This window comes from Ascaphus truei, chromosome 3 (genome assembly GCF_040206685.1).
Source record: "Ascaphus truei isolate aAscTru1 chromosome 3, aAscTru1.hap1, whole genome shotgun sequence".
In the NCBI taxonomy this organism is placed as follows: domain Eukaryota; kingdom Metazoa; phylum Chordata; class Amphibia; order Anura; family Ascaphidae; genus Ascaphus; species Ascaphus truei.
Genome location: NC_134485.1, coordinates 188,762,122 through 188,780,633, shown reverse-complemented (window position 1 = coordinate 188,780,633; position 18,512 = coordinate 188,762,122). Strand labels below are relative to the sequence as shown.

The window sequence follows — 18,512 nt, the reverse complement described above, 5'->3', positions numbered from 1 at the left end:
ATCACGGCTTTACGCAATGTTGCATTCGCCCCGTAATGTAACTCAGATAAATCTTGATGTCCCTTCTCCTTTGGTCTGGTCCTCCAGGGCCAGCATTGCACATGTGCAATGATGATCCATCTGAACTGTGGATCCCATCCTGGCAATATAGTGTTATAAATGTCTCTTTAAATTACATCCTCCTTTCAGTCACAATGTCTCCTCGGAAATTTTCATGCTGATAGGATGTATGTTGTTTCAAACTTTAATATAATATATATTTGCACATTGTAAGTAGCAAGAGAACTGAAGTTTAAAAGGAAGGACCCCTTACCCTAACAGATCATCATCATCATCTTCTCTCCTCAGGTAAATCCCATGTGTGAACCCTGTCTCATTCACCCTTTGCTGTGTGTATTTTAGTATATGCAACTGGAAAAAAATAAATAAATATATATATATATATATATATATATATATATATATATATATACATACATACATACATACATACATACATACATACACCACACACACACACACACACAGCAATTTGTTCACTGTTACAGTAAACAGATTTCCACAGTATATCGACTAGCTGGTACTGATTCCAAATTCACTGCGGTGAGAATCAACACATGCTTGTGTCCAGACAAATAAACATCGAAGTGGATATTGATAGGTGTAATATAAACAGGAGTGATACAACTCACGTTTGTAGGTATATTCGTTGTCCAGGTATATTCATCCGTCCCATGGTATAGGTGTGCCTCTGTTTTTCAGCAGCATTAAGATGAAAGTGGATGGAAAAACAAAGCACTAGAGCATGAAAAAAGAGTTAAGCAGAGTGCGTGCCCATGTATTAACAATTTATTGGACCCAGATAAAAACGGCTACATAATGTGGTACCCAAGACCCTCACCAATGCGTTTCAACTGCTAGGTCTTTACCAAGGTGTATGCAGATAATACTCACCAGGCAGTTTATGTATCCTCAGTGCATGGTGTCTTCGCCAATCCTGTTCACTTCCTGAAGCGACGCAGGACCGGTGATGTCATCGCGCACTGACAACTTCAAAAATCAAACTTTATTAACAAACGAACAAACAAGGATAACATGACTGTCCGACCAGTGAATAACAGTGTTTAAAATCAAAAGAACAAACCTATAATAATATTAAAAATAATTATTAAAAACATTAGAGTATTATCTAGAATTTGGAGCTTTCTAGAAAAAATATACAGAAAACAAACACTTGAGCGAATATGCTAATTGTCATTAAGCTTTACATTTGTAATAACTGAAAAACAAAAAAATCAAAATGAACAGAAAAAGATGTTGGCAATCTTAATAAGCTGTTCTTAAACTAACTGAATGTGAAAATGATTTATATATTATATTCATAAACTTAAATTGTCTTTATATAAATATATTTTCTTGTACCATTATACCTGTGGTGTTGTGCATGCGTGCCATCATTGATACAATGCAAAATTCATGGTTGTATCAGAAGACCCTAGGGGAGAATGTCCGGCAATCTGTCAGTGAGCTAAAGCTAATCAAAAGTGGGTCATGAGTTGCAGTAGTTCTGTAAGGAGGAATGGGCCAAAATTCCTCAAAAACGATGTGAGAGACTAACCAGCAGTTACAGGAAATGGTTAGTTAAAGTCATTGCTGCTCAAGGGGTTGCCACCAGGGACTGAATCTAAAGGTTCATTTTTTCAAACACGAATGTTGAATAATTCGTGGATAAATAAATGTTGAAAAGTATCATGGTTTTTGTCATTTAATCAGATTATCTTTATCTATTATTAAGGTTTAGATTAAGAACTAATAACATTTTAGGTGTGAAAATCTTTAGGGGTTCAAAAACTCTCGCCACTGTACAGATGTAGTGAGTGATCGTTTCCCTGGATAATACAACATATCATGTGATCATGCTGAATATTACAGACTTTCCATAGAACACCTTAGTGCAGAAGATCAGAACATGCTGTATATTACCTGAGGGATAGATACACCAGTATTCTGTGGCTTTCATACACTTAGCATGTTAATAGCACATACAGTACAGTTCATGCCCTAGTAGCAGATTTCAGAACCATGTTTGTGATAGGATTTATTCATTTTTATATCGCATATAGCTGTAGCTAGGGCTGCCGAGAGGGGGTGGCAGCCGGGGCTGTGTCTTGCTGGCTAGGGAGGCCCCGGCCTGCCTGCGCTGCAAATTTCCCCTGACCTCTAGCCAGGCCCTGCGGCCGGGCCCCGGCTCTCAGCTGCCTGCAGGACCTTTCCTCTCTCTGTCCCACGCTTCCGAGCTTCCACTTCAAGTTATTGCTGCTAAAGGTGGTTCTACAAGCTAGTGAATCATAAGGTGTACTTAGTTTTTCACACATAGCTTCTCCATTTTGGCTTTATTTTTGTTAAATCATGACAAGGTGTAATATGTCATGTGTTGTTGTTCATCTGAGTTTGTATTTACCTAATTTTTAGACCTGCTAAGGAACAGATGATTGTTATTATGTCCTGATATATAAAACCATAGAATTCAAAGAGGGTGTACTTTCTTTTTCATACAACTGTAAGTAGTCATGTAATTATGAGTTTTTCCCTGTTAATGCATGTGGTATTCAAAATATTTCCTGTTTCCAGCATCTCATTCACTGGTTTAAGGAATTTTTTGCAAGAATGTTGCTACAACTGATCAATAATCAACTTATTAATGAAAAAAATTGCTTCTAATCACATAATATGTGATGACTTCTTAAGAAATGTGCTCCGTATCAGTGAATGTGTTGAGTGAGTTACAATTCTTCCACTGTGTAAGAATTACTGACCATGTGATAATGCTTTTCTTACACAGCAGTCATTCTTAGGTGAAAGAGAAGCGCAGGACAGTTCCACTGATTACTCCGAGGACCCCTGGAGGATAACAGAGGAACAGCGAGAATATTACACAAACCAGTTCACAATCCTGCAACCTGATCTAAAGTCATTAATTTCTGGTAATTATTTTTACAGTTCTGAAAACAAGTCTGTATTAGGGCTAGTATAAAGACAACCCTAACTTCAATAACACAATTCTAAAATCTTTGCACTTCTCAGGCTCCCAACCAAGCACACAGACACAATTTGGGTTATTCACTAAAGTACCAATCGACCATTAAAGCACGGTGACTCCCATTGACTTGAATCAGAGTTTCCGTGCGTTGGTACTTGATTGCCACTAACACATTTTAGTTAATAAGGGGGAGTGTGTGTTAAACACCCATGTCACACAGGTTCACCAAGCCTGTTAGAGGCTTCCAAACATCACACAATGTTTCAACTGCAAGTTGCGACATGCAAATGAACAGACGCTGTAACTTTTAGCTTCCAATGTCTTTTTAGAATGGCATTCATTAAAGCTGTATACAGTTCAGCCAAGCCTTGGTAAAGGAAATATAGAGCCCTTTCCTGAGTGCTTAAATGGTTTAAATGCACTGTACAGGTAGTCCTCGTTATCCAACGTTTCACTTTACAACGAATGGCATATCCAACGCTTTACAATGCAACCCTAAGGGCCGTTTTTCGACGCCGGAATGCGTTATCCAACGCTCACCGCCACTGATTAACATGGGACTCACTTTACAACGTTTTCATTATCCAACGCTACTTCCAGAACGGATTCTGTTGGATAACCGAGGACTGCCTGTATCTGTAAAGTAGAGATGCTCTCCAAAAGGATGTCAAAATAGTGATTGTGATAGTTTTTGCTTCTTCTTGGGAATCACAATGCTTGTTTTTCAATATCATTTTAGGATACTGGATGTATCCTTAAGACTGAAATTCAGTGTGATTTAACTGTAGCCCTGCTGTCCTATAGGTTTGCGTAGTTGTTCTGTAACAGCATAAACCAATCAATTATCAAATATTTTCAACACGATGCAGCAGCTTAGTTTGGCAAATGACATGTTGAAACTAGATGAGTTTATAATTAATTTTTAATGCAGTTCTGCCTCTGACACTATGAGTGTCATATGACATTGCAAGTCATGTATGCCTTCCTCCTGATATTTTCTAGTTAAATTTGGATTGTTTTATTGGAGTACAGTACATTAGTATTTTAGTACAGTATATACATCACCATACAGGTTTAGTATAAAAATATAGTAGCATTTTGTAATGTTGGGATAATAGGGAATGCAATCCAGTCAAACTTGCTATTAATGTAAAAATGTGTCACTGACATTACGCAATGCACTGATATATTTGATAAGAACAAAATTATTATAGATATTACAAAAATAGCATATTAACAAACTAGTACAATAGAGGTCCCAGCTCCACAGATCACTTTAGAAATGATGTTGCATACTGTATACTGCAGCTCTATAGAAGATATTTAAGTAAGGATGGACACTTTCACTGGTATTTTGGTTAAATAAAATATTCCTATTTTTTTATGGAGCTCTGTTAATTTTTGCATACTTCATTTGCAAACTTGATAGTTTGCCCAGTTTACTAATTAAAAACAAAACCAAAGAAACGGCTTAGATCTTTTATGTTCGTGAAGTTAGCGTTTTGAACCAACGAATCTGCCCATCCTTAATTGTAGGGGAATAATTCTGAACAGGTGTTAAGCCTTTTATTAACCAAATCACTAACAAAAAATGCTAAATCTTTAATTGACTAATTGATTAACTAATAGTTAAAGTGTTGCAGACCTCTCCAGCAGTGTTTCAAACACTTGGAGGACAAGTAAGATAGCGTTTAGATTATATATATATATATATATATATATATATATATATATATATATATATATATATATATATGTATATATGTATGTGTGTGCGCATTTGCATGTCATTTCCCAGAATCCCTTGCTGCAGTGGGAGCACTGTATGCTGGGTGATAATGGTTGAATGAAAGGCAGGGTTGCAGACCTGTCTAAGACATGTGAATGTGCTCACAAGTGATATTCTTTGTGTATGTGTGTATATATATATATATATATTACTTTTAACACAAATTAAATCACCTTTTGGTGCCAAAACTACACATTTCATAAGTAAAAATGTATCAGTTTCCTAATGATGCTGTAAATTTAGTACAAAAACAGTCAAGAGCCCGACCTTCACTTTAGTTGTAACCTGATGGTGTCCTAAACCCCTTCACCAGAGCTGGTCAAACTTGCCCTTTGTCCATTCGGAAAAAAAATTGTAATGTTGTGGAGGTTATGTAAAATAAAATGCAAAATGTGTTTTGTTTTTTTTCATACTTGACATTTCATTTTTTCCAAATCTTTAAATTTCACTAAAAGAATGTTTTGGGTCACAAGTTGCCATTTCTGTTGGCAAAGATTGCTAGATGCAGATTCGAGTAAGTCACCTAGCGTTGTTGGTTTCTTCATAGATTGTGTTTTTTCAACACCTTACAGGAAGTGCAAGCTAGGATTCTATATAGAGATAATTCTGAGTGTTCTAATGAGAGACTTTTAACATTCATTTGGTGTCTTGGGACCATGTGATGTCACTAAAGGCAAGAAGCAACAGTTTAACATCGAAAATAAATTTAAATAAAATAAACTCGAGCAAACAGATACATTACCAGATTACATCAGTAGTGTGACTGATTGCTCAGAACATAGTGAAGATGTTATGGTTTGCAAAAATTATCTGTAATCAATTCCAACTTTGGATGTATTGATTAATATGTTAGGAACAGTTTTCCTTCATTACATCACCGTGTCAAATTGCACTTACATTACACTTTTTTTTTTTAAGACTTTATTGCAGTTTTCTAGCTATTCAATTGCTAACTAATAATAACACTCTTGGAATTTACGTAAGAGGGTTATTGCAGAGCGTCAAATGTAGTATTTACTATACAGCCTGTGAACACATAGACAAAACAGTCATTTTACTCAGGGATATATTTAGTATTTGCTTTCTTTAATTCTTGGCAGGTTCTGTGGCAAAGAACTTTTTTACCAAATCCAAGCTTCCCATCCCAGAACTTTCCCATATTTGGTAAGTACAGTATTATGCCTTTTAGCTACCATAATACTACTTTACCCCGCATGTCAAAATACATCCATTTTATTTGTTGCTTCAATTGTATCTGCTTACATTTTTTTTGTTATTATGCTGTGAATAGTAGTATACTGGATGGCTTAAAAATATATATATACTGTACATAATTTTTTGAGTCAGTTTAGTTTATTTGTACAGACAGGTTATATAAATTTATGTAGAACATGCATTTACCTTTGTATATGGTTGTGATATGGCGATAATTGGGACATCTGTTATACCTTTAGCTCTCTGGTTCTGACATTCAAGATCTGTTTGTCTACTTTCGTACCTCCTAACTACTGCACAGTTCTGTGGTCATTTAGCTATAAAACTGTGCAGTATCTGGTCAGTTTTTATGAAATATACAAGAATTAAATTTATCTGTATACTCCTTTAATGCCTCAAAAAGTTTTTCAACTTCAACTAAAAGTACAGCTTAACCCCATCATAGCGCGGTCCTCGGGGGCCACCCGTGACCACCGCGTTATAAACGGGGTTGCAGGAAAAAAATGGCAGCAGAATTTTTGTTTTTTGTGGTGGTACCGTGTCCGCCGGAGGGGGAAAGCTGAGAACTCTCTCCCAACTCTTCTCACTGTCTCTGCTTCCTGCTTCTGCCTCCATCTCTCCCTTAAAGAGACAGTGTGTCTCTGTGTGTTTGTGTGTGTGTGTGCAGTGTGCTGTGAGTGTGTGCAGTGAGCTGTGCAGTGTGCTGCGCAGCTCAAACCGCCTTATATGCGGATCCGCGTTATAGCGGATCGCGCTATAACGGTGTTGAGCTGTATCTTTTAGCAGCATAAAAACATTAATAAGATGCAATATTGGATTAAATACCAGAGACTTCTTATATAGCATAGATTATTTAGTGCTATACTGTATGTCAAATTAACAAAACATGTTCTCTCAGATAAGAGGCACATAGACATATATTTGTATGTGTGAAAATGCATTCTTATTGCGGTCATTTAGAATATACTACAGTATATTGCTCCAATACCAACATGGGAAATTCATCTTTTACTGTCCTCAAACAAGCCATAAAGATTATGATGAGGTTAGTCATATCATTTTTTTTAAGTCTCTACATTAGTAAGTTATGCCTTATATTTTATATGGTATTGTATAAATATGTTTGCTATGTAGGTTCAATTAAATCATTAGCCCAATGAAAATAGGATGACTTCAAATTCTATTACGAACAGTAATGTGTGTGTGTGTACTGATCCAGCCACGAGTATCCGAACACTTGCCTGGGAAAATCTGGGGCAATACCCCAGTAATGCTGCAACATTTCTATGACATTTCTGCAGACAGACTAATGGCCCAACGGATTAACACAGCGGGGGTCCCTGGCAGTCCCATTCAAACTGAATGAGACTGGGAGATTGCCCCAGATTTTCAAAGGCAAGTGTTCTGATACTGGTTGCTGCATCGTGTGTGTGTGTGTGTGTGTGTGTGTGTGTGTGTGTGTGTGTGTGTGTGTGTGTGTGTGTGTGTGTGTGTGTGTGTATATATATATATATATATATATATATATATATATATATATATATATATATATATATATATATATATATATATATATATTTGACAGAGAAGCCCAATGCTACATCCAATATGACAAAAATACACAGTAAAATATTTTACATTCACTTGAAAAAGGGTAATTTGGTTTAACCCTTTGGCAAAAGCATTGCAAGCCTGTGAGCCACGACAAGGCAGACCCTGTTCACAGGTCCTAACACTACCAGATAAAATGCCTCTGAAGTTGCTCCTGTTTCCTCGGTACAACTTATCGCTGGTGTAGAGACATGTACTCCTGCCAAACCCACGCTTCCTGAAGTATATGCAGATTTCATCGATGTTTTTGATAAGGTTCGTTCCGAGATCCATCCTCCTCACCGCCCTTATGATTGCCCCGTCGATCTTCTGCCCGGGGCTATCCTTCCTAAGGGTAGATCTTATCCTTTTGTCTCTTCCTGAGACTTAGGCTATGTCCGAGTATATTCAGGAGAATTTAAAGAGAGGGTTCATTAGGGCTTTCTCCTCCCCAGCTGAGGCTGGGTTCTTTTTTGTTAAGAAGAAAGATGGTTCTCTCCGCCCATGCATAGACTATAGGGGTCTTAAGAAAATAACCCTGAAAATTGTTACCCCTTGCCGCTCATTTCTGAATTGTTTGATTGTCTACAAGGTTCTTCCATTTTTTCTAAACTCGATCTCCTTGGGGCCTACAATCTCATACGCATTTGACAAGGGGACGAATGGAAAACAGCCTTTAATACGCGAGATGGACATTACGAATATTTGGTTATGCCTTTTGGGCTCTGTAATGCCCCAGTTGTCTTTCAAGAATTCATGAATGATATTTTTCGGGATGTCCTCAACATTTTTGTAATTGTCTACCTCGATGATATTTTTATTTTTTCTAAATCTATATCCGAACATATCCAGCACACCAAGCTAGTTCTCTCCCGTCTACGCGAGAATCATCTCTATGCCAAGATGAAGAAATGTATTTTTCACCAAACGTCCACTTCTTTCTTGGGATACATTATCTCTGATAAAGGCTTCTCCATGGATCCTGATAAACTCAAGGCAGTTGTAGATTGGCCACAACCCACTTCTCTCAAGGCGATTCAGCGGTTTCTTGGCTTCGCCAATTATTATCGTAACTGTATCCCTAACTTTTCTGCCACAGTGGCTCCTATCATCACCCTGACGAAGAAAGATGCGGACACTTCTTCCTGGTCTCCTGAGGCATGCCAGGCCTTTGAAACTCTTAAAAGGGCGTTTGTCTCTGCTCCCATCTTACGCCATTTGGACCCTAAACTTTCTTTTATTTTAGAAGAATCCGCCTCTAATATTGGAGCAGGAGCCGTACTTTTACAGAGACAGTCTCCCCAGGATAAGCTGCATCCCTGTCGGTCTTTCTAAAAAAAAAAAAATTATCCCGCGGAGCAAAACTACGATGTTGGCAACAGGGAACTCTTGGCTATCAAGCTTGCTCTGCAAGAGTGGAGACACCTCCTGTAGGGTACTGAAAATCCGATTTCAATCCTCACGGACCATAAAAATCTTTTATATATCGAGGGTGCCTGTCGCCTCAGTTCCTGTCAGGCTCGCTGGGCATTGTTCTTTTCCAGATTAAACTATATAATTTTCTATAAAACAAGAAACAAAGAAGTCCAGAGCAACATCCAATGTGACAAAAATACACAGTGAAATAACTATATATCTATTGAAAAAAGGGTCATTTAGTTAACCCTTTGGCCAAAGTATATAAGCCTGCGAGTCACTTTCAAGGCATGACCATAATACCGCAGGTCCTAACACTAACTGGTTAAAATCCTTATTTACCTCTATATTTAGAGGAAGGAGGGTCCTGGCATTGAACCTGTCGCAATCAGCTGCATGAAAAGAAAACCTGCTTTCCTGGACAGTGGGGAGGGGTGAACTTTAAACCCTGGGTGGGAGGAGCCACTAAACTCAAACAGCTGAGACCAGCTGGACAAAGTTAACAAACACACATATACCCAACAAGCTCTCTGAAATCCCCCAAAATTACCACAATATATATGTGTATAAGTGTCATAAGGAGTGCTACTGGGCGTGGCTAATTGTATAAAACAAGAAACAAAGAAATCCAGAGCAACATCCAATGTGACAAAAATGCACAGAGAAATACCTATATATCTCTTGAAAAAAGAGCTGCATGAAAAGAAAACCTGCTTACCTGGACAGTGGGGAGGGGCGAGCTTTTTATGCAGCTGGTTGCGACAGGTTCAATTCCAGGACCATCCTTCCTCTAATTATAGAGGTAATAAGGATTTTAACCAGTTAGTGTTAGGACCTGCGATATTATGGTAATGCCTTGAAAGTGGCTCACAGGCTTATACGCTTTGGCCAAAGGGTTAACTAAATGACCCTTTTTTCAAGAGATATATAGGTATTTCACTGTGTATTTTTGTCACATTGGAAGTTGCTCTGGACTTCTTTGTTTCTTGTTTTATACAATTAGCCACGCCCAGTAGCACTCCTTAGGACACATATATATATATATATATATATATATATATATTATATATATATATATATATATATATATATATATATTAGTGGTAATTTTGGGGGGTTTCTGAGAGCTTGCTGGGTATCTGTGTGTTTTTGTATATCATTTTCTACATTCCTGGTACTAAAAACCAAAAGGCTCCCGCCTTATCCTGTAAATTTGTCAGTGAAGACAAATCCGAAGATATTCCTGAGACCATCTTACCCGCCAAATATGTCATCTCGGCTAACACTTTCGATGTACTGGACAAGATCCTGGAGACTCAGACGCTCATCCCCGAGGGTATGGAAGTGCCGGAGGGCTGTTTGTATGCTGAACCTCAATTTCAACAGAAAATCCTTGAGTGGGGTCACTCCTCTAATTCTGCCGGTCACCCTGGTACAAAAAGACTTCCGATCTGATCAGACGCACCTTTTGGTGGCCCAATATGTTTAAGGATGTCAAGGAATTCATCAACTCATGTTCCACCTGTACTCAAAATAAGTCCGCCCGCAATATGCTGTCTGGTCTGCTTCGCCCTTTACCCATTAAGGACCGACCGTGGACCCAACTCTCAATGGACTTTATTGTCAAGCTTCCGGTTTCTAGTGGGATGAATACTATTCTCGTTATTGTTGATAGGTTTTCCAAACAGGCCCATTTCATTCCCCTCAAGGGTCTTCCAAATTCTGCCACCGTATACAAAAAAGGTGCTAGATAGTGCTCTACAAACCAAAATAATAGTGCATTAAATGTGTGAAAAAACAAATATAAGTGCACAAATAAGCACAACATAAATAGTGACAACACTGCTAGTGGTAAGCTATAGTGCTCAGAAAAAAAGTGAATAGGAGGTTGGTGGGGGGCTCTGTACCCCATAATGCTTGTATATTTTTGTAGAATTCATTAAATTATCCTCTATGGGAACTAGCTCTTATTGGATTTCCTTTATTTATATTTTTGGATCCTGTGTGTTTGGTGCCTGCTTTTTCCCATCTGCATTTCTCTAGGAGGTAAAACAAACACACTCAACCCTTAGTAAAGACTGTTCCACTAGTCTTTTGCATAAACTTCTTCCACAAGGACCAGGGGAGCGCAGCTTGCAACCATGAAAAATAAATGGACATCACATAGTGTAGTAATGTCATACACAATGAATAAACAATAACTTGTAAGGGGCCCACAAATGGCTACTCACAATAGAGCAGATATAAAAAAGCAGACATCCAACTCAAGGGGTAGATGTTCCCATAGGTATGCAGCAAATCTCAGCAGCCAATCTCCAAAAAAAGAAAATAGACCAGATAGTGCAGATCGAAATTATATTCGTACACCGTAGAATACAAATGAAGGCTTACACCTAAGATGATATATAATGCGTGGTCAGTGGCAGGTGCACAGTGGGTCGCGATCTCCCTGTGTACCGCGCTGTTCTCCGCTTCTCCGGAACACTTCCGCATCCACGCCGGGGGTCTCACGTCACTTCCGGTGTGGCTGGAACCTCCGGACTCGATGGTAGGGATGCGTTCTCGGTGCTCTCTCAGGATTCTCTCTTGCTGAAACACTCAAAGCTATTGACCACGCATTATATATCATTTTAACTATAAGCCTTCATTTGTATTTTACGGTGTACGAATATAATTTCGATCTGCACTATCTGGTCTGTTTTCTTTTTTTGGAGATTGGCTGCTGAGATTTGCTGCATACCTATGGGAACATCTACCCCTTGAGTTTGATGACTGCTCTTTTATATCTGCTCTATTGTGAGTAGCCATTTGTGAGCCTCTTACAAGTTATTGTTTATTCACTGTGTATGACATTACTACACTATGTGATGTCCATTTATTTTTCATGGTTGCAAGCTGCACTCCCCTGGTCCTTGTGGAAGTAATTCTGCCACCTTAGCAGATATTTATATCAAAGAAATATTTCGTATTCATGGAGTCCCACTTTCTATAGTGTCAGATCAAGGGTCACAGTTCGTCTCGAAATTTTGGCATGCCTTCGCTCAAAGGTTGGATATCACTCTTCTTTTTTCTTCTGGGTACCATCCCCAAACCAACGGACAAACCGAAAGAACAAACCAGTCATTAGAGCAATATCTGCAATGCTTTATTTCTGATGCACAGGATGACTGGGTAGAACTACTCCCATGGGCCGAATTCGCCCATAACTCACTCAGAAATGAGTCCACCCAAGAATAACCATTTTTTATAAATTACAGGTTCCATCCAGCTCGTCTTCCTATTTCTTCCATTCCTCCTGGTGTTCCAGCAGCAGATTCCAGAGTAAAATCGCTCCAAAATTCTTGGAAGAGAATTCAAAAGACTACAGGAGGCAGTACTCAGACAAAAGACACAGGCGGATCGCCATCGCCGTAAGGCACCCAAGTTTAGGCCAGGAGACAAAGTGTGGCTTTCATCTAAGAACATAAGACACCTACACTGAAACTGGCTCCAAGATTCCTGGGTCCATTCACTATTCTCAAACAGGTCAATCCCGTGGCGTACTGCTTGCAACTGCCTCAATCTATGAGAATTCTGGCAGTCTTCCATGTTTCATTGTTAAAACCTGTTTTTCAAAGTTCTCAGTTTCCTGACCTCTCCCAAACCTCCACCTGTCATCGTAAAAGGTCAAAAAGAATTCGAAATTCAATCCATAATCGATTCCAGATACTCCAGAGGAGTGGTCCAATTCCTCATACACTGGAAATGCTTTGGACCGGAGGGCCGTTCTTGGATACCACTTCATCAGATTCATGCTCCCGGCTTATTGCCAGATTCCCGCACAAGCCTTATGGGAATCTGTAACGCTTGCGCTCACCACGAACAAGGCGGAACCCTGGTACTGAGGTGGGAAAGTACAAGACTGCGCACCCACAGCAGCGGAGGCATGCCTGGAGAGTGAATAGTCAGCATAGCCGGGTCTGGGTAGGAGAGATCTGGTTAGTTGTGATACTTGCCAAAGTCCAGGGGCGGAGGCAGAGGGATGGTCTATGTCCGTTGAGCCGTGATCAGGGTTTGGAGCCGGGAGAGTGGTAGGATATCTGATAGTCGTGATCGGGGATATAGAGATGCGGCTAGTCAGATGCAAGCCGGGGTCTTTATCCAGAGAGGGTCCAATTGTCAAGCCGGGGTCATTATCCAGAGAGGGTCCTAAAGTCAAGCCGGGTCAGTACACAAGGGAAACAACAGAGAAACACAGGAACAAGGTACAAGGCAAGGCACAGCAATCGCAGGAACACAAGGCTACACAGGATTATGTTCAGCAAGTAGAGAATGAGCAGGCAGGGTTTAGGAAACAGGAACCAGTAGCAAGGGGGGCAGAGTGGAGGCGCGGCCTCTGCGGAGACCAGGATTGGCTGCTGGAGGCAATACTGGCACTTGACACGCTGCTGGGGAGTGGTGCACGCGCCGCGTGTGAGAGGTGCGTGACGCGACCAGGGGCCGGAGCCAAGCTCCATGGTACAGAGTGAAGAGCTGCGGGTAAGGTGTGAACACGCCGCGGGGACGTGTTCCCTGATTCCTTACAGAATCGTCCTGAGGCCAATCCTCAAGGGGGGGGGGTACTGTAAGGAATCGGGGAACACGTCCTTTGTGACGTGTTCCCTCCTTACCTGTCACCGCAGAGTCCTCCGCACTGGCACCAGCGCGTATCCCCGCTCTGCTTACAGAGTGCACGCGCAACTCTTCTAGGTTGCCACGGAGCTTAGCTCCACCCCTTCGGAAGTGCCGCGCTTCTCTCTCGTTCTGGTGCGCACACGTGATGCCGTGCACCGCTCCCCAGCTGCGTGGCAAGTATTCTATTGCCCATGTGTCTCCTGCAGCCTATGTCTGCCTCCGCAGAGGCCGCGCCTCCGTTCCACCTACTGTCTCATTGGATCCTGTCTGCTATTAAAGCCTTGCTCATTCACTCCTGCAGTGCTGAGCATAACTGGTTGTAGCCTTGAGCTCCTGCGTTTGTTGTGCCTTGCTCCTGTCTTGTCTCTCTTGCAGTTTTGATTCTAAGTGTACCGACCCGGCTTCACTTCTAAACCCCTCTGGATATCAACCCCGGCTTACCCTCGACTCTGCGTATCTCTCCAACCCAGACCACGACTATACAAGCTTTGACAATTCTTATCTCTCCATCCCAAGACCTTGGCAAGTATCAGGACTAGCCCACTCTCTCCAACACAGACCCGGCTACGTTGACAATCTGCCTGCCAGGCACGCTTCCACTGCTGTGGGTTCTATACTTCCCCACCTCAGTACCGGGGTCCTGTCTTGCTCGTGGGCAGCGCAAGCATTACAGTTGATTACAGATGTTTAGAGTTTCTAATTAGTTAAATCTTTGTTGATTGGACTCTGCAAGTATTTATACCATATGAGTGCAAATAGAGCCCATCCCCTGATGAAATCCGCTGAGACGGAAGAAACGCGTAAGGTCACGTGTTGTTAGTGAGCTACGGTAGCTGTACAGGTGTGCATCTCAAAACCGGAGAACAAAGGCTGCTGCTGTCTGTAGGGCTGATGGGAGCCTGAGGAATAGGAACTACTCTCTGCATATGCGGATTGCTAGCGGACGATACAAGCGGCGACACCAGCAGTGGAATTTTGGAGAATAACATCCGACGGCAGAGCAGGCAGAGCGGCGTTCCAGTGTCACCTGTGGTCGCACGAGTTTACTCATGCCATGCTTTTTATTCACAGCTGTATTGTGAGTTTTTAATCGTAAAAAGTTATAAATATTAAAAAAAATTAAATCTGATATCACACTAGGATCGGGCGCTTTCTTCTTCTTTTTTTTTTCCTGACATATATAACAATTTAAATCAAGTGCTCACTAATCCTCTTCTGTTCCAATGAGGCTATTACTGGGTGGGTGGTTAAGTCCCCTTGGGTGAGAAATGTGTGAGTAAACCCATTGCTTACTATAGTTTGGTATGCAAGGTGGGAGCGGGGAGTGCGCTTGTTTAGTGTATTGTTTTGAATTCATTATCCCTTGTATTAGTAAGTAGTGGTCAACACATGGCTAGATGGCCACTAATAGGTTAAAATGTTGTTAAAATTAATATCTATTGTACATTTCGTAACCATTCTTTGCTAGCTTAGGTTATGTTGCCTATGTTATCTTCAAAAATAGAAAAAGAGGCACTCCACTAGTCTTCCAAAGATTATAATCTTTGGAAAACCAGTTGAGTGCCTCTTTTTCTATTTGTTTATCTACCTGTGGCTCAGCAGCCAGCAGGACCATTGTTGCTGTGCACCCATGGCGATTTTGTTACCTGGTGTCATGAGTGCATATATTTTAGACTATTAGGGGGCTATGCACTAAGCAGTGATAAGTCGTTTTAAGAGTGCAAAGTGCTCTTAGAACGTGAAGTTACGTCTAGCGCTATTCACTAAGCCGCCAAACAGGCACTTTGCGCTCTAAAACGGACTTTTTCTTGAAATATTTTCAAAGTCCAACTTTGCTCGTACGATCAGCTGTTTGCGCTGAATCCTGCCCTTCTGCGGGATTCAATGCACTAAGCAACGCAAACGTGAAAGTTGCGCTGAATAAAGCTCACCAGCTGGTGATAAAAAAGCAGGACTTAGAAAAAATTCTTTGTTTACCTTTTTGCATGCGCAACACCAATACAACAGGCCGGCGGGTGTCCCCGGCTGACCCCGCGGGGGTCCGGGTGTCCCCGGCTCACCAAGCGGGGGTCCCCACGGGAGTGCGGGGGTCCCCGCGGGAGTCCCGGGGTACCTGCGGGCCTGCGGTAACAATGTTGCACCTCCAAAAATAATAAACAATATTAATAACTAAATACACCCCCCTAACACATAGTATACAGTAATGGGCAAAATTACTATTATCCACATATGGATAATAATGCATTTGCCCATTGTAAATACATATAACTTTCAATAAATACAGTAAAAACATATTACACTTACCTTTTACAGGCACCCACGTTGAAGGCCGTCTTCATCCTCATCTTCATCCTGCCCATGCCCCCTCCGATGCTGCAAAACATACACAAGAATCAAAACATCCAATGTAATGTCCCCTAACCCCTAAATCACCATAGCGGTTATTAACCGCTACAGTCATTAAGGGGTTATCCCACCCTCACCCACCACTCGGGAGGCCTACATACCCTCCCCCACTAACCCCCCACCCCATGAGGCCTAACCACCCTCACACACATAACCTTGGGGCCAATACCCCCTCCCCCCGCCCCCAGTACCCACAATAAAAACAATACACTGCCCCACAATAAACATCATTATATTTATTAAATACATAACCCACCCCCTGTGCCCCCCCATAAATACATGATTTATTCTTTTACATACAGGGTTCATACCCCAGGCCCACGTGAGTCCCCGGTGGGCCTGACGGGCCACCTCACAGACCTACAGGTTACAAAGCAACTTGTTTCATAAAGGTTCTGGAGGCCTGTTGGTGGGTCCCGCCAGGTGCCATGGCCCACCAGGTGGTCTCCGCTGGTCACCGTGGGCCACAATTGGGTCCCAACGGTAGGCCCGCAGATGTCTGGGGGCCCCGGGTCAGACCCACAGGTGTCTGAGGGGCCTCGGGTGGTTCCCACGGGGTCTGGGGACATGGTACTAGAGCCAATCAGAGTTGGGATGTATTTCCCACGCTCTGATTGGCTACCGTACCATGTGAGGCCGGCCATCTTTCTTTTCATGACGTCATCTTAAAGGCAATTGAAGCACAGCCATTCTGATTGGCTGTGCTTTCATTGCCTTAAATGACGTAATCATTTTTTTTTTCTCGGCCAAAGCACATGGTTTTCATGGTCCAATCAGGGCCGTGGGAACCATATGACGAAAATGTGACATCATAGGCCTATAAAAGCCTATGTCGTCTCATTTTGAAGGCAGACGCCGAGGAGGAAGGACCTCCTACAGAAGAAAGAAGGCCAGGGCGTGGCCGAAGAAGACAAGAAGACCCCGGAGGAGAGCCGCAGATACAAGAAAGAAGAATACAGATGAAGATGGATTACAAATATAAGACCCGTGGATTGTTTTGGTTTTTATTTTAATGTTTATTATTTTATGGTTTATTATTTTATGGGTTCCTGTGCGTGGAGTGGTTTGAGAGTAAGCTGTTCAACGGTAGTCGGTGAGTGGGTCAAGTAATGGTAAGTGAACAAAAGAAATGTATTTTATTTAATTTGTTCTTTTTTTTGTTTTGTTTTTTACATGTGTTTTTTTTTTTTTTTGTACATCATTTCTTGCCACTGTATGTATGTATGTATGTCTAGATCGATATATACATACAGGGTAAGAAATTATGTTGTTTTAAAAGCTTGTTTTGCTGTGTTTAAAATGTTATTGGCTATGCTGCTATGCATAAATGTGTGTGTAATGTATTTTAAAATTAGATAGATGTAATTTTTGGTCTTGTATGGTGTACTTTAGGTCATGGTGAGGCTTGCTTTTGTATATTGTATTCTTTTTGGTACTTATATTTTGTCTGATGGTAACTTGTTCTGTTTAACGATTGAAATAGTTAATTGTTCTGGATGGAATTTAAATTGTTTAGTGATTTAATTAATGATTGCTAATTGATTTATGGTGACTTGATTGGTTTAAATAGTATACTTGTTTGGATGTATTGGTATTTTGTTTGGAATATGTTATTGTTAACATTCATTTGCAGAGTGTACATGGTGCATAGATTGTATGCATCATGTACTGTATACAATGTAAATGCAATGTTTTGATTGGCATTTGAGGCTTTTGATTGGAAGATGAGGTTGTATTTTTTAAGGAAATATGATTTTATTGTACTGTGTCTGTATGGAGAAGTGGTATTTGTAGTAAAGCATGTTTTTGATAACCCTTCTAAATTTGTGTGTGTGTGTATATGTGTGTGTATATATATGTATATGTATATTTGTGTGTATATATACAGCTAAACCCCGTTATAACGCGCCTCGTTATACCGCGATTCGGTTATAACGTGGTTTTCCCGTGGCTCCCGTTTTTAAAAAAAACACACTGCACACACTGCACACACTCACTGCACACACACTGCTCATTGCTCACACTGCCACACTGCACACACACTGCACACTGCACACACACTGCTCATTGCTCACACTGCACACACTGACACACTGCACACACACTGCACACTGCACACACACTGCTCATTGCTCACACTGCACACACTGACACACTGCACACACACTGACACACTGCACACACACTGCACACTGCACACACACTGCTCATTGCTCACACTGCACACACTGACACACTGCACACACACTGCTCATTGCTCACACTGCACACACTGCACACACTGCACACACTCACTGCACACACACTGCACACACACTGCACACACACTGCACACACACTGCACACTGCACACACACTGCTCATTGCTCACACTGCACACACTGACACACTGCACACACACAC

General features: G+C 41.1%; 1 protein-coding gene across 7 annotated transcripts in view; it reads left to right on the top strand.

Moving 5' to 3' along the window:
* The window catches only part of REPS2 (RALBP1 associated Eps domain containing 2), a 425,141-nt gene that overhangs the window by 192,320 nt on the left and 214,309 nt on the right, over positions 1-18,512 (top strand). For 6 of the 7 annotated variants that reach the window (XM_075589813.1, XM_075589812.1, XM_075589808.1 and 3 more), the window contains 2 exons: positions 2,843-2,984; positions 5,930-5,993. In XM_075589813.1, coding sequence (XP_075445928.1) covers positions 2,843-2,984; positions 5,930-5,993 — 206 coding nt within the window. The remainder of the gene's footprint in view (positions 1-2,842; positions 2,985-5,929; positions 5,994-18,512) is intronic. The other variant, XM_075589809.1, reaches the window with a different exon arrangement.